The 16,312-nt window shown below is 41.6% G+C and overlaps 1 protein-coding gene across 1 annotated transcript in view; it reads left to right on the forward strand.

The window, feature by feature from the left end:
- The window catches only part of ngfrb (nerve growth factor receptor b), a 29,763-nt gene extending 15,339 nt beyond the window's left edge, over positions 1-14,424 (forward strand). The window contains exons 4-6 of the mRNA XM_071527707.1: positions 6,417-6,666; positions 8,595-8,755; positions 9,796-14,424. Coding sequence (XP_071383808.1) covers positions 6,417-6,666; positions 8,595-8,755; positions 9,796-10,139 — 755 coding nt within the window. The 3' untranslated portion in view covers positions 10,140-14,424. The remainder of the gene's footprint in view (positions 1-6,416; positions 6,667-8,594; positions 8,756-9,795) is intronic.
- Positions 14,425-16,312: the final 1,888 nt, after the last annotated feature.

The raw sequence follows: 16,312 nt of genomic DNA on the forward strand, positions 1-16,312 counted from the left end.
ATTCCCTGCGTCCAAAGCATTACCACATCAATAGCTGTGAAGAATCCCTAACCCCAGCCCCACAAAACACTGTCTTTGTATGCACAGTCACTCATTGTATGGCTATAGTTTGGTCTTATATCAGTTCTACTGACTTGGGCTCAATGGCCAGAATTGACCTTCTCTCTTTAACCCTTCGCTCCCCTCTCCACACAGTGTGAGCATTGTGACGATGAAGGAAGTTTTGAAGTCGTATGTCTCTCCCCTTGCGGGCAAACAAGAATCGTCCCCTTGTGGCGATGACTCCATCTCCTGAGGCCGCCCGCCGTTCCTCTGGAATTTGCCCCTCGACATTCCAGGGGGAATTTTTGGAGGTGCTTTGGCATGGGTGAGCCGTTCTGGTCCAAGGGTGACCACAACACTTGTGCTTTCGCTCGTGCCGTTCATTCACTGCCAAACGTTCTGCTCGGGGAGCCAAGGTTTTGTCCTCGTGAGGATTAATGTGTCGCAGAATTGTTACTGTGCCAAGCATGCCCCCCTTCTCAGTGATATTTATCTTCTAATCTGCCATAACTATCTAGAGCTGAATTACTGCATTGTTGCACTAGATGGAATTTCATGGAATTTTGTCTTATCAGCTCATTTGGTTTCACTATACTTTCTGTCATGATGAAAGCTGGTTTTGTAGTGTTTCCACTACTTGTATATTGTACAATGCTGTAACAGATTGTAAGATTTCAGGATTGAAAGTTGTGTCATTTTCCACTAAATTTTTAAAGGTGCCTGTGTGCAGTAATGGAAGTGCAAACTCACATCACAGTGAGCTACTGTTGTACTGTAGTTGCTGCTCATTCATGATGATGTTAAAAGCCCTTGGTTAAAAGGCCGTCGAAAGATTCAGCTTGATATTCGTTTAGTTTAAGCTGTTAATTTATTTACACATAAAAATCTTAAAATACAGAAAGAAAAAAAAATCAAGTTTCTTAGCACAACAGCTCACCTCAGAATAAACAGAAAACAAACAAAAACAGATCAAGATGTCAAGCAAAGACACAACTGGATAACAGAAACTAAATGACAACAACACTCAGCAGAAAATAGTACAGAGGAAGGAAAGAGAGACAGAGGAGAGAGATGGATTGAGAGATGCAGAAAAGAAAGAGATGGAGGAAGACTAAAAGAGTGGAGAGAGGGAACAGATGCTGAGAATGTGGCCTGGTCGATAAAAGCGATGGAGTTACTCCTCTGCACTCTCGGGTTTCTCTGGTTGACCTCTACGAGTGCTGATCACATTCTGCCGCAGAGCAGGCACACACGCACACACACACACACACACACCATACATCTTCACAAACATGCATACACACACAGGGGTGTGTTCAGTCTGCAGCACGTGGGCAGAAAAATGAGATGGGTCATGTAAGGTAGGAATAACACAAGAGGTCTCAAGGAGAAAGTGTGAGAAAGAGGGATGGGATGGTGAAAACAAAAGAAGGCTAAATCATGAATGTCGACAGGGGATCAGAGAAACATTAGCAACAGCCATTCCCGATAATCCCATCATCCCTTCCCTTCTGCTTGTTATAACAATATCATACACATTATAAAAATTTGCCTTCTGGTGGAGGCGTTTCAGGTTTTGAGGGCAGGTCTTGGCAGCAGTTGCGGCAGCGCTCAAGTGTAACGGCACGTAATAAAAAACAGCCAGTGTCGGATGTGTTTAAATCTGAAGTCAGGTTTAAAGTATACAGTGGAGTGTGTTGAAACAGCAGGAACACCTGTTGACAAGAGGCTGCAAGAGGTTGGAATGACGGGTTTAGGTTTAGCTCAGGTGTGGCTGTTACAGAACCCCCCCCCCCCCCACACACACACACACACACACACACACACACACACACACACCTACCGCACAAAATTACACACACTCAAAGCATGCATATACACACCAGTCACACCACACACCACACACAGAGCAATGCGTTTTTTTCTGCATAATCGCTCATCACGTTTACAAGCACAAGTGTGCCCGGATTTCCAGTAATGTGTTAGTCATTAACAGACAAAGCCAGAAGGAAATTTCCAGTAATTTCAGCAACAACCGAAGAACTCTCTACAGTAAATATGTGGCATGTGCACGAGGGTGATAGCTGACTTCAAACCTGTTATTTTGACAGGTCCATGTCTTTCAGCTGTTATGATGATAATGACATGCTATTTGCATGTTTTGACAAGGGGAACACCAGTGACATTTTTTTCTCCAAGTTAGAAACAATGCCTCTAGGTTTCTACTCTTACAACTTTAAAATAATGAGACAAACACAACTACATACAGTACCTGAAGATGCTGTAAGATTTGGGTGTTGACATTATGGTATTACTGGAGACTTATTGTTGAGTTGATAATTCAAATGTCTAAGCAAGATGTGATGGCTCTGTGGTTGAATCGAGGGGGGGGAGAGAAGAGCAGGTCAGGACCTAGAAACCGAGAGCCGCCTCCCTGCTCAGTGGAAACAAGCTGAGCTCAGCAGGAGAAGGTCACTCCCTCTGAGACCAGACCGGGCCATGTGAGCAGTCGAGCTAGTGGTACAGTAGAGGCACTTAGGGTTCTGATTTAACTGTTAATCAGAGAGAGAGAGAGCAGAGTAATGACGCAGAGATATAGAAAAGAGAGATGGACAAAGAAGAGAAAGGGTGTAAGCCAGAAACAGAAAGAATAGACAAAAATGACAGTCCATCTATCATCAGTGGGGAGGAGGGAGAGTCCAAATGACCACAGGATTGATTGAGACAAAAGGAAATGCCTGATATGAGCGGGCAATGGTAAAACTGGGAGGAGAGAGGGATTGAAGGATAGAAAGAGGGGTTAGGGGGGGAGGTAGCATTTGTGCTGGACAAAGAAGATCTCTGTCAATGAATGGTGTCTGGTATCCTTTCTAGTGTGGTAGAGGGATATAATGGGGGGGGGGTGGAGGGGGGCAAAAGGGGGGAGGGGTAGGGAGAGACAGAGGGAGGGGGGCTCGTAATGAGCAGGGTGGGGAGGACTTGGATATTATTACATTAGAGGCAGGGAAATGTTGCAAATTTCACAGATTTTCCGCATTTTCCGTTTCAGTTCTACGCAGAATGTTATAGCGAATCATCTGACACTTGTCTGTGTTTATCTTGGGTTTCTCAGAATTTTTTCAGTTTCTTAGACACTGTAGTCAAACATATTAGCCCACGGGAACATAATTATTAAAGATAGTTATATTAAAAAATGACTGTGACTGCGAAGACAAGAATAATGTCAATCAATATGGGCAAGAGAGTGAGAGTGTGAAGAGAGGGGAAGATGATGAGAAAGGGTGTCTGCGTGTGTGTGTGTGTGTGTGTGCGTGTGTGTGGTCAGAGTTAACCATTTGCAGCTAAGTAGTGCTGTGCTGAGTGTGCTGGAAGCACCTGGAAGTCACTTGACAGGAGCACATGGCTCATTGAGCACAGCAGGAGGCGGCAGGCTTCACTGACCCTCCAGTCGGAGCAGGGAGCATGACTTAGGATGGATGCCAGCAAATTAGCAGTCAGACAAACAGGCAGAACAGGGGTCATGCAAAGTGTCGGTTTGGGACAACCTTTAATCAAACGAACGGCTCAAAACAAGGCAGGAAACGCAAACAAGATGTGAATACTCATCACATAAATCACTGCAGACAAAACAAAGCAATATACCTACACGCATGCCATTAAGGTGCTACAGTTAAGTAGATAAGACTGCGGTGCAACATCTTTCCTCTCAGGGTGAAGGTAATACGACACCAACACCATCATCAGAGTATGGTTGGTAAAACGTTTAAAAAAAAAAATCAATGCCTATGCAGTTTAAAGATTAAGAATTATGGACCTCCAGTATAATAACTTAATAAAGGATGTCCAGTAAATTGACATTAGTCACTCTGTCATAAAGTACTTACTGCATCCTCAAAAATCTTTCAGCTAAAAGCCCCGCAGCAGCTACTGTTACCCGTCTGAATAAGGCCTCGTTAAAAATGTTTCGCCTCATTAGTGAAAAATGGCTGCCTCTCACTCAGCAGCTCTCCTGAGGTATTTAGAGCCCTTGGAGCCCAACAGGATGATTTCCTGTTGATGATGTGAGTAACTGTAAGTAAATGACAGGCAGGGATAGGTTTCCACATCCGCGGCGAGGAGCGAACATGTCCGCTTGGCGTTAATGGTCAGGGAGAGTGGGTCGGACGAGATGGACAGCCTTGCTCTTACCCTTGTTAATGACTCACTGGGGAGTTTGGGAAATGACCAAGTGATGCTGGATGTAGAGTGTGTGGCGCGTGTTCGCATGTGTGCCTGCTGTGTTCGCTGCATGAGAGATGTTCATGGTTTTCGTGTGGCGGACAGAAGCAGAAGCAGTCTGGAGAAAGGCAAAGTTGGAGGAGTGTGTTTCAGCTTGAGGATGGATGGTCTGTCCAACCTAGTGCTACTGTAGCCATATTGAAATCTTGCGCGCTTGTACCCTCTCCCTCTGCCCTCGGGGTCCAACCATATCTTAGTGTCCAAGATCTCCCCATTGGCAGGGTATCAAGGCGTCCACAATATGTTTCTCCATCTGCTACTACTGATGGAGGGAGCAATCTCGGGTTTGGAGGAGTGAGTTTGTTACTGGAGGGTTGCCATATTAAAAGGATTTGATTTGATACTTAGAACAAATACGTAATCGAAAACAATTCATGTATATTTGACCCCAGAAGATAGCACAAGAAAGAGTTACTTACTCTACTTACGCTACTCTTATTTCCATAGTTCTCAGCAGCCTTGTCTTTTGGAAGACAAAATAACAGTAGCTTGACATACAACACAAAACATAATAAAAACACAATCGGAAGAAATACATGGCACTAGTCAAATCATCTTATACTGGCCACTTCTCAAATTGTCATTTGAGAAGTTCATTTTTAAACATCACTTTTGAAGTCCTGCATAAATCCCCACATCACAAATACTTTTGTGATGTGGGGATTATGCAGGACTTCAAGCTTGCACAGGTATTGTAGGAATGTTGACTATGAACCATAGTGATGTGTGATTTTAGGTATCCAGAGGCAGTGCCATTTAAAACATTTTGTATTCTGGGTTGTGAAAACTCCTCAAAGTCGAGCATCTGATATCTGATGTTATTTTGCATGGTTTGCATTCTATTTTTCAGTTTCTTCAATAGGCCACTACCAAGTTGAACTAGCGTAATCATACTGGTACTGAATGACAGCTTGCACCATTAGTTTCTTGGTTTGCTCTCTGATAAAACACCATTAATATGACAAACTCTAGACCTGCTGGTTAAATATGACTTAACCCAGTTCAACGTGACTTCAATAAAATCTATGTATTTCAGCTCATTCATTCATATCTCATGGTTTACAGTATCAAAAGGTTTTTGCAGATTTAACATTACCGTACCAGTATAGCACCCTGTCTCACATTATTTTGCTGTAGTGTACTAAGTATATAAGATACTGTATGTGTCACTGGAGAGTATCTTGTTCTGAAACCAGACTGAAATTCATACCGTGGCCTATGTTCTCTCAACTACCTTTCTACTTGGTCATGAATTATACTGTACTGTAATTGATTTGTGTCTCATTCTTGTCCAAGTTTGTTTGGCACCAAACAAAAAATGTTATATTTACTTGAATCAATTTGGGCTACAAAAGTAACATGAGACATTTGTACATTTGCATTTATTTTAGACTTTTCCTTTAATATTAATGACAACCAAGACAAATCAAGGTAAACTCTATTAAATTTCACTGGAAAAGAACAGTTGATTCCATCCAGCTGAGCGGATGGGGAGATTGCACAATCCTGCAACCTCAAGCACATATTGTAACTCATCAGACTGGAAAGATGTGTTATGTTTTCTTCCTTTGAAGTTTGTTCTTTCCAAGAAAACTTGGGAAGGACACAAGTACACACAGGTTAATCAGGCACAGGTGTGTCAGTTGACTGCTGACTCTTTTCAGCTCCCAACCAATGCTCCACCCCTGCCCTCCTTACCACACAGATCACTGACTGTATTATGGGCTGTAACTATTCAACCCTGGGCATGTTTAAGATATGACAGTAAACTGTGAATGGGATTTCAAATGACAAACAAGGAAGAAGTGAGTATTATCAGTCAAAAAGAATAGGCGAGTTACAGCAATTTAAGAAATCTGAACTCATGGTGGCAAGGTTGTAGGGTGTTATAGTGGTTAGAGAGACCACCCCAAAATTGAAAGGTCACAGGTTCAATCCCATCAACAGCCAATATGCCCATCAAAAGCTGCATGTTCTATAGCAAGACACTGAACCCCTACTCCCTCATAATAAGTTACTCTGGAAATGTAAATTAATAAACTAAACTTAATTAAACTCACACAGAATATCTCTCCTTGCCTTTTTCTCCTTCGCAGTTCTGAATCCTCCCTCAGTGGTCTTTCCAGGGACGCCCTCTGTCCCCTACGAATTCACACCGGATGCTCTGGTCCCTCTGCCAGACGGCACCACGGACAGCCCCACCGACAGCACCAGCACCACCACCACGACCGACGGTAACTCCCCCAAGCTGATCTACCAGGGTCTGAACGACAAACTCATCCCCATCTACTGCTCCATCCTGGCAGCTGTGGTGGTCGGCCTCGTGGCCTTCATCATCTTCAAGAGGTGAGGAAGGAAAAGAGGTGGAGCTGGACTAAACTATAAAACTAAACTAAACCAACTAAACCAGGGATTTGTGGCAGTGGACGGGATGAGATTTTGAAAGCACAGCCATTATTATAATGAGTTATACAGTATAAGGTATTGTTTGATAGCTTTAGAAAAAAAATGATGAAAAATATGATCTTGTTGTCTGGAGGATTATGTGTAAATCCATTTAGCCATGTATTTCTACAGCTAGGTCTGGTACAAGAATAAGGAAATTTGATTTTCTTTGCCAAATTAGATACAGTGGGATAATAAGTGTGGTACAAAAAAAAGAAAAGTGAAATTCAACAGCTGAGGTCAAGTAACAAGGGATTTGAAAAACATTACAAATTTATATGAGCAAGCAAATCCAATCTGATTTTGAATTTCAGCTGTTTCATATTTAATGAAATCATCTGTCACTTTTCTGGGTGAGAGCACAGCCTTGCCCCGTTGTCCTGGGGATTGTAATATTGCCTGTTTTCCCGCTTTTCATCCAACTGAAGTCCGTGCTCCTCTAAACGCTTACACACACTTCCCACTGTTTGCTACTTTAATATTGAATGCATGTTTATCCAACTACGCTGTACTGCTAGGCAAGTGTTGCAGCTCATTTCATTCAAATACACAGGCTTCGAAACAGATCAGAACACAGTTGGGCAAACATTCAAGCTGACAAGCAGCCTTTTAAATATTCAGCCACATAATTTCCTCATTGAATAGTATTACTTTGACCCACTTTACCGTATGAAGAGAGTTCAGAGGTATGCCTGTCACTACTCTAATTATTTGAATGGATATATTGGCAAAAACTTGCAAAGAAACAAACAAACAAACAAATACCTCATTTATCCCATATTTTTATTAATTGCAACATGGCTAATGTTCAGTAAAAGTCTTCGTCAGAGCCTTGATTTTATTGTGACTATTGTTCTTGGCAGAGCACCCAGCCAGAACAATATATGAAGAGACGCACCTACCATGTATTCTTTACTAATCCTAAAGACGTATTTCAAAATCTTGGTTGTTTTTAAAAAACTCTGGGTGTGGGCAAGAAGCTAAAAGGTCGAAAGTTGAAGTCCTCACACAGGTTTTATTAATTTGTTTTGCTGCACTACAAAGGCGGGCTGCGCTGAAAGTTAAACTTATAAACCAAGGTTGAATGGATGTTTTGTCTGCTCGGTTAAAAGTTGCTACGGACAACTTTTTCCCATCTATTGACATCCAAACTGGCAGATATGAAATAGAAGACAGATTGGTTCTAGATTGAATTACTTTAAAGACATCGGGTGCAGATTGCAATCAGTTCTGTGGAATAGGAAGTGACTGCTGAGAGTTTTTTGCCAGCTACCAAAGAAAGGTGTGGGTTTCCAGTCTGTGCAAACACGCATCCGCTAACCTGTGATTTGATACTCGGATCACAGACCCTGATCGATCAGATGTGATCATTTGGTTTTTGGATTTGGAGTTTTGAACTTGTATATTGTCTTACACCCTTGTGAATACATTCTATATAAGTAAGATTGGTACTGTCCCATAGCACAAAATAACCATCAGCAGCAATGACTCACTGAATACTTTGCCAGCTGCTGACATTTCTAGCTTTCAGAACTCACTTTCCGCCTTTCTGTGCCAAAGACGTGTGTAGGTGGAGATTAACTCTGTCAATGTTGCTGCAATTCCTACTGGTCTCTAATACAGGTTGATAAAAGTCATAATGTCCCTTAGTTAAATACTTACACAGAATTATCGTGTATGCAATATTTTTCCATAATAGGCAGGCTGATACATTTGCATAAAGCCATTGTTAAGTGTTTCCTAATGTTTTCATCCAACTTAATGGTCATCGTTGGTACTCAAGAGGTCCCACTCTTTGCCTAATTGACAAATAGGGGTGTTCATTGCAGGTGGAACAGCTGTAAGCAGAATAAGCAAGGAGCCAACAACTGCACCGCCAACCAGAACCAGACACCATCACCCGAGGGAGAGAAGCTGCACAGCGACAGTGGCATTTCTGTGGACAGCCAAAGCCTGCAGGAGCAACAGGGCCAGACTCAGGCACAGACAGGTAACACTAACACACACTACACACACTAACACACACACATATGCAATAACAGGGCAATGGTGTGTCTTACTGTAATGCAACAGAAGCCACTCCCTCAATGCCAAGAAATACAGTGTTATGCACCACGTCAGTTGTATCGTCATAGACTTAAACAGTTATTCAGGCGAGTTGTGGTCACGCCAAAACACAAAAGAAAGGCTCTAGAAAGGCTCAGTGGTTGCTCAAAAGGGGGAATTGAAACTGAATTCCTCTCTTGATTTATTAGAGTTAAAATTTTGGTCTAAACCAAAGTCTGAGGCTACCACAAGTGTGATGGATAGCTAACCTGATTTTTGGGTTGTTGTGTACACATTAGCAGCACCCTGAACAGTCCCACCGTGTCGGCTGAAAGGAAAGAATTTCCCCTCAGGAATGAGCCGTCTGGTGGCTTCGTCAACTCCACTTTGCATACGACCTCTCAAGCCTGTACTGTAGCAAATCAGCAAGCAAGGGTAACAACTCTGACAGCACTACAACGTGTGTTTTCTGGCAGCACTCGCTCCTGGCGGTTTGGAGTCCTGCCCTGACAAACCAGTTTGAGAGAATTTAGGACTTTTAAATCCACATGCTTGGCCCAGCTAATGGCAAGGAAAAGAAAACATAACGTCAAACTGTATGAGGAGGAATTAGTTGTCAGACAGAACATACATCATACAGTACTCCATCTAGATTTAGCAATATACTAAAGAGGTAATCTGTGAGATTCTTGTTTTTTATTACCAGTGCTGTGAAGTTTGAGTTTCTGTAGGTGGCACTCTTTTCTTTCTTTTCTTTGTCTATTCAGCCCTATCGTGGCTATCGCTGCTCATGCTAACCTAATCCTTTAATTGAATAAAGTCAGTCAGTGGTGGATGATTCATGGTCCTCACCTTTTGTCAAAAATAAATGTAATAACTCCCAGATTAAATTGAGAAGCTGGCATTTTTTCAACATTTTGTCAACAAATGAATAAGATGAGATGAACATTTCTTTACATCTTTTTTTTTTTTTACCCCCTGCAGTCGTCACCATGGATGAAGAGCCTTGTCTGCTCCTCCCTCTCCACACCAGAGAGGAGGTAGAGAAGCTGCTGTACCGGGGCTGCGAAGGAGACGACCCCAGCCACATGGAGGACAGCGACTGGTGCAACCTGGCGGGCCTGCTGGGGTACGAGGAGGAGCGCATCGCCACCTTCCGGCAGGAGGAGCATCCCGTCTGCGCGCTGCTGTCCGACTGGGCGAGCCAGGACTGCGCCAGCATGGACACGCTGTGCACGGCGCTGCGCAAGATCAACCGAGACGACATCGCCCAGAGCCTGGTGCTCAGCCTCGGCGCTGCCAAGCCCACCGCCACATCCGTCGTGTGATTTAGGCTTTAACCATGAGGGAGCCGCTAGACCCTTAACTTTAAAATATTCTAAAATTGCTTCACTCCAGATAATTCATGTTAGAACCGCTTGATTCATTAAGCTATTCCCTCATGAAGCCAGCAATTCCACTGATGATCAAATACACTGATTCCAATCGAATCATTTGATCTTTAAGCAAGGGATAATACTAGGACATGTCAGAAATTAGACAAAGCCAATGACTATCAGCTCATCTAATCAGATCAATGCCAAAACCCTTCTCTCAAGGTTGTAACTATCAGGATGTGATCATAATCATCGGTTTCCATACTTCAAAATTCACACCATGACAAAAGACAATATCTCTACCCACTCCACCCCTTCAGGTCTAAAATGGCCGTGTAATCATTCCATTGTGAGCCTGGATATTCGCCTGTCTTTCCAACGTGCCCACACACACACACACACACACACACACACCACTCTCTGACTCGCACAGTATGAACCCTGAAGTAGCAATGGGATAAAAAAAAACTGACTGGGAGTGTGTTCTGTTTCAACCGAATTTACAGTGGATCCCTGGCTCTTTTATTCTGACACCTTGTTTCTTTGCTTCACCATTCCTCAAGTCTCAAAACATGCATAGTGTTGCCCTTACTTACAGTATAGCATTCATAAACCAGTGTTGTATCTCTACATTTTACTTTTCTGATCTATGCTACCAAAGAAACGTCAACTTCTCAAGACAATTACCTGAGGAGGGGCATTATTTACATGCCATATTATTATAAGACTTTTTTGAATATAAGTTGACAAATGGCTTGTGCCTGCTACTACAACTACCGGATGTGATCTTACTCTAAACCTGGACCCGGATCTTTACAAACATGACTGCCTGAGCAAGGATGTTTGAACCTGTTCTTCTTCAGCGAAATTTGAACTTAAATCCAGCTGTTCGCCATTATTTTACACAATTCCTTATAGTATATTTAAGACTTTAAGCTGATGAGTGAGGGGTTCAGTGTTTTGGTCAACAACAATGTGACAGGACACTTGGCTATTCATGGACATGCATTACACGCATTAGCTGTTGCAGGGATTTAACCTCAAGTCCAGCTGTTCAACATTGTCTTAAATGATTACTGCAGACTTTTCCTTTTTCCGACAAGTGCTATATAAGAACTGCTGGCTGGACTTTGCCAGCTAGGTGGTCTGTGGGGCAAATCACTGACTGAGGCAACATGACTCCATCCTATGTGCTCAGGCCTATCTGCATAACACAGGAGCTCCCACACAGGCCCTTTACACTGACCCAGATAGCAAAGGACGTGGAATTCAAAACTCACCCAGTAACAAACAACGTACCTGTACATAGGCAGACAAGTGCACATGTATACACACATACATGCACATGCACACACACACACACACACGCACACACACACAGAGGTATGTAACCATGCATGTATGTACTGTACACAGGTATACACACGCACATCAGTATGCATTAACACTCTCTTGTTCATACTAGGAGAAATTTGACTCAAGGAATATCCTGCCATATATCGAGCACTCTTATGAGGGACCATATACTGTTTAATCTCATGGTTAATAGCCAATGTAAAGGCAACTGTGTGTCTTTCAGAAATGTTGAAATCTATGTCAAACATCATATGATTTGCAATGTGTGTTATGGATGGTGAAATGCTACCGTAACAGTAAACGAAACAGCATGTAGAAACTAGCAACTCATACTCAACCAGTGCACAAACACCGTGTCAAAATGCACATGAACATACAGTTGAACAGAATGAACAGGATGCAAAACAAAAATCCAGGGTTTTCTATCTTTTTTGCTTCATTTCTCAGGGTATCTTGAGTGACTGTGTTAATACATTACTTTGCATCCTGCCCTCTTAATTAATTGAAGCACGAACAATCGTGATAATTGAGGAATCTTGTCTTCGAGAGTGTGTTTTTATCCAAAGCGGTGATTCTTGCGACTGACAATCCTTCAATCAGGTGAATGAGAGAGGGAAGCAGGTCAGAGAAAAAGTAAAGGGTGTCTAGTTTCCTCATTGTTCGCAACAATGACCTCTGAATAAAAGGCAAGTCGTTGGAGACATAAGTCAAGGGATGTGGGATGAATTCAGATCTAGGGAAAGAGGAAAAGAGCAGAACTGAAATTCAAAGGTTTGGCTTACTCAAATGTTAAAGTGATACTTAAAACTCATTTAAGCAAAAGCATGCATTCCCCTATTCATTGCTAAACGTGCTTTGTTACATTGTCTTGTGTTGCACATATTTGGGTTAAATTGTCAAAGCATGCTTGTTCAACATTATTATTATGATAGCATTATTATATCACACCATCTAAAAAAAAAGGACCACATTTCCCCCCTAGCACTCATTCACATTTTACATTATTCCTTTTTTTCCCCACAATGTCTGCTTCATGGGAAAACATTTGAAGGAGGAAATATTTTTTTATGTTGAACTAACTTACAGTATGTCACCAAGTCTATCTGGTACTGTTGAGTACAGTCTGTACATTGTTATTAACCACTAGCCTGCTGTGATTTGTGCAGTAGTGTTACTATGAATGAAGGTATTCTCACTCTACTCTTTAAGGGTTGTTATATTTTTATTTCCTCATAACAATTGTAAACGGTATTATTCTTTGTCTCTTTTTGTCCTGCTAAGTTAGATTGTAGCACTTAAGTATGTAAGTAATGTATCTATTCTGCATCACAAGTGCCTGGGAACTACTTCAGGTGTCCGCTGATGATGTTTATTTTTGTTTTTAGTTGTTTTTTTAAAGTATGCCTTCTGTAGTTGTTTTTGTATTATTTGTTAATAATTTGTCATTTTATAGTTGTGATTTTAGTTAAAGCCTGGAAGGCTTACTGTACAAAATCTATGTGAATGGGACTTTCTTACAATATAAATGCTGCCCCGGTTTAAAAAAGGTTAGGAGGGTAAATGGAAGGGAGGTGCCTTGCTGAGGTACTTGGTGCAATTAACAAATTATTCACAATAGTGTCGGGTGTACTGATAGATGTGGGCCATTTAGAAAGTGGGACATGCACAGGGAACGCTAACTGAAATTGCCTTTAAGACGACTCAGAACTGGAAAGGCTCTCATCTTTATCCAGTCTTGAACTGAAGGAGATCAGTGTTGCAGGGTCAAGACTTGGAAGTGACATGCAAGTTCCGAGTTGTCTTGAATAAATGGAAAATTGCACCAGCAAGATGTTATGTCACTAACCTGTGAGGGAAGCTGTTTGGGTTGGACCTGATGAACTACTGTGACTACAAACAGAAACAATCTAAATGTCCAAATTTGCATCTCCTCTGAATTTGACACATCGGGCTTCATCTCCATTTTGCTTCTTGATACTAAGATATTTTGGTTTAATGGATGTGTTCAATATTAGCCATCACCATATAATGACCTTTCCTCAACCTGAACATATTATTATATGTTACCTGGGCCAAAGTGAAACTATTGCTCTCTCCAACTGTTAAGCCCCTTGTTTATTGTAATGTAGACAAGGCTATCCTCAGAGTTAGTCTCCCTGACAGAAACTGTGACTGAAAACGGAGGTTTTTCCTTGGACAGTATTTGCTTAGTGTGATAGAGATGAGAGATTTAGTAAAGCTGACAAGACATTGACTAACTTGTAGAGTAAACCCAATTGAAGGTGACTTAAATGTCCTGACATTGCACTTGAAAGTAACCAAGTACAGTAATCATACAAGGAGGAGAAGGGGGGTCTGAGGGAAAATTGGAGGACGAGGATGGAAAACATTGTGTATATCATAAAGCCCTGGTAATGTAGCGCATAGTGACAAGACTGACCGTGCACCAGGACTGAACTGTACAGAGCTGAGAAATACTGAATGTTCCTTGTATTTACTAATACATATACTGTATTATACTTAATGTGAATTTGCAAAATTCCTACATCAGATAAGCAGCAAAATCAATAAGATGAATAAAGCTCTTCAATCTACTCATCCTCTGTATGGTATGTATTGATCACACGCCCATACTGATGTGCACACAGAAACGCACTTAAAGTGATGTTGAAGTTTGGTAGTACCAAGTGTGGCCATGATATAACCACAAATTCTCCATTCACTGCCATTGTATGCCATTGTAAAAAGGTGGGAAAAAAAGTGAGAGACTTTTATATATTGGCAGAAATTGCTTTGTCAAAGTTCTGTCTCCCACTTTTTTCTGCCTATTTACAATTATTGGTAAACTTATTATTTTCTTCATTCCATTGGCATAAATTCTCTCTGATGTTACACTTGCTGAAACTGAAAGGTTTAATAAACATAAGGAAAGCGATTCACTTAACCACAATTGAGCAACAGGACTAGTTTTTATTGTCAGAATCTGCTTTGTTCGTGTTAGCTTATGTGCTAAAAGTGTGATTTTGAGACCTGTTCCTCCATACAATTCTCTCATTGCCTCTACCAGAGCAACAGATAACAGAGAATCACAGATTTTTATATCATGGCCAGCAAGCTACACAACCCAAGGTACTACCAAAGTTCAACATGACTTGTTTGTAAACTTGCATACACAGGAGCATGCACATAAACACTCAACCTTACACACACAAACACACACATTCTGTTAACTGTGGTTTGATCTTGAAACAGCCCTGGATTCTTAGGCATTTTGTCCTTGGGATGAAGAAGGTCTGGGCATTTTCCTGCAAAGCTACTGAAGTCCTTCTGACATGCAACCCAAGCCAACTGAGACAGACTGATTACTGGAGGCTGCAAAAGTTGGAGCGCAGGGAGGAGTGGATGACCAAAGGGGGGCTGAAGGGGGGAAAGTGATGGACTAGTTCCCCCCTGGCTGCATGAATTATGGCATTGCATATGGCTAGTGTGTGATAATGGCAACTCAGTGCTATCAAAACAGAGACAAACGACCTGTCAACACAGTTAGACCTATTCTGCTGAGTGATATGACTAGGTAATGATGCGTGAAACGACACATGCTAGCACATTGGCTCCCACTGGTTTCACATTTTTATGGTGCTTTGGGCTTAAGTGAGTTGTAATACTATAGGTGTGAACATATTCAGTTGTGGGTTATTATCCCTTATGGTGAAATGACAGTGAAAAGTTATGGTAAGTTTAGTTTTTTGAACTAAAAGGGTAAATCAGGGTATTTTAGATTGACATACTGTATTTGTGCCACTGATGAAAAGCCACCCAACCTGTGCAAAATCACCCTGCTACAGGCAAGATGAACTTTCCGGGAAAACCTGCACTCCCTAACTTCACAATAATTCATTTTTATCAGCTCTGCTCTTCTACATTCCCAATTCTATCACTCTTGATCTGGGGTTGGCAAAGTGCTTGACCTGCATACTTCCTCGCTCCAGCCTCACCTGTTCTCAGCTTATTCTGATCAGAAGTGGCGTCAACTGGCCTCCCAGCTCTGAGCCGGTCCTAAAACCCTATCAGGTTCTGAGTTCCCCATGGTTCAAATGGAAAACACATTCCCCCCACTGACTGCTCCTAACCTCCAGTGCGTCGTTAGGGAGGAATGTTTGATGTGTGAGGGGAACCATGTGTACAGGAGTGACATGTGGTGGTGAAAGAGGATAGGGCGTAAGGTTTGCTGACCGTTTGGTTTTTTGGCTTCGAGTTGAAGAGACTCTTGACTTCGTTGAGCCACTGTGGTCGTAAACTCTGTCGGGCTTAAGTGTTTTGTTTACAGGGAGTTCACACCGTCTCCAACACTGCTATATATTCAGTGGTGGAAGAAGTACTGAGATCTTTTACTTAAGTAAAAGTAGCAATACAACAATGTAAAGATACTCCATTACAAGTAAAAGTCCTGCATTCAAAATCTTACACAAGTATTGGTAGCAAAACATACTTAGAGTATCAAAGTAAACATACTCATTATGCAAACTGTCCGCATTTATAGAGTTATATTTTTCATAAATTATTGGAATTGATTTATTGACATACATGTACATGTAAGCAGCATTTTAAAGTTGTCAACGTGAAGCTAATCTTAACAATTTAGCTATACTTTTGGCTAGTCTAATCTATAACAATGCTATTTTATAGTTATTTTCTAAAGATGATCAAATGTTTTAAATATAAAATATTGATCTGAAAAGTAACTAGTAACTATAGCTGTGAAATAAATG

Source organism: Centroberyx affinis, unplaced genomic scaffold, assembly GCF_046629955.1.
Source record: "Centroberyx affinis isolate AG114_WGS23_722 - 3 ecotype Tasmania unplaced genomic scaffold, CSIRO-AGI_Caff_v1 ptg001571l_1, whole genome shotgun sequence".
Classification (NCBI taxonomy): domain Eukaryota; kingdom Metazoa; phylum Chordata; class Actinopteri; order Beryciformes; family Berycidae; genus Centroberyx; species Centroberyx affinis.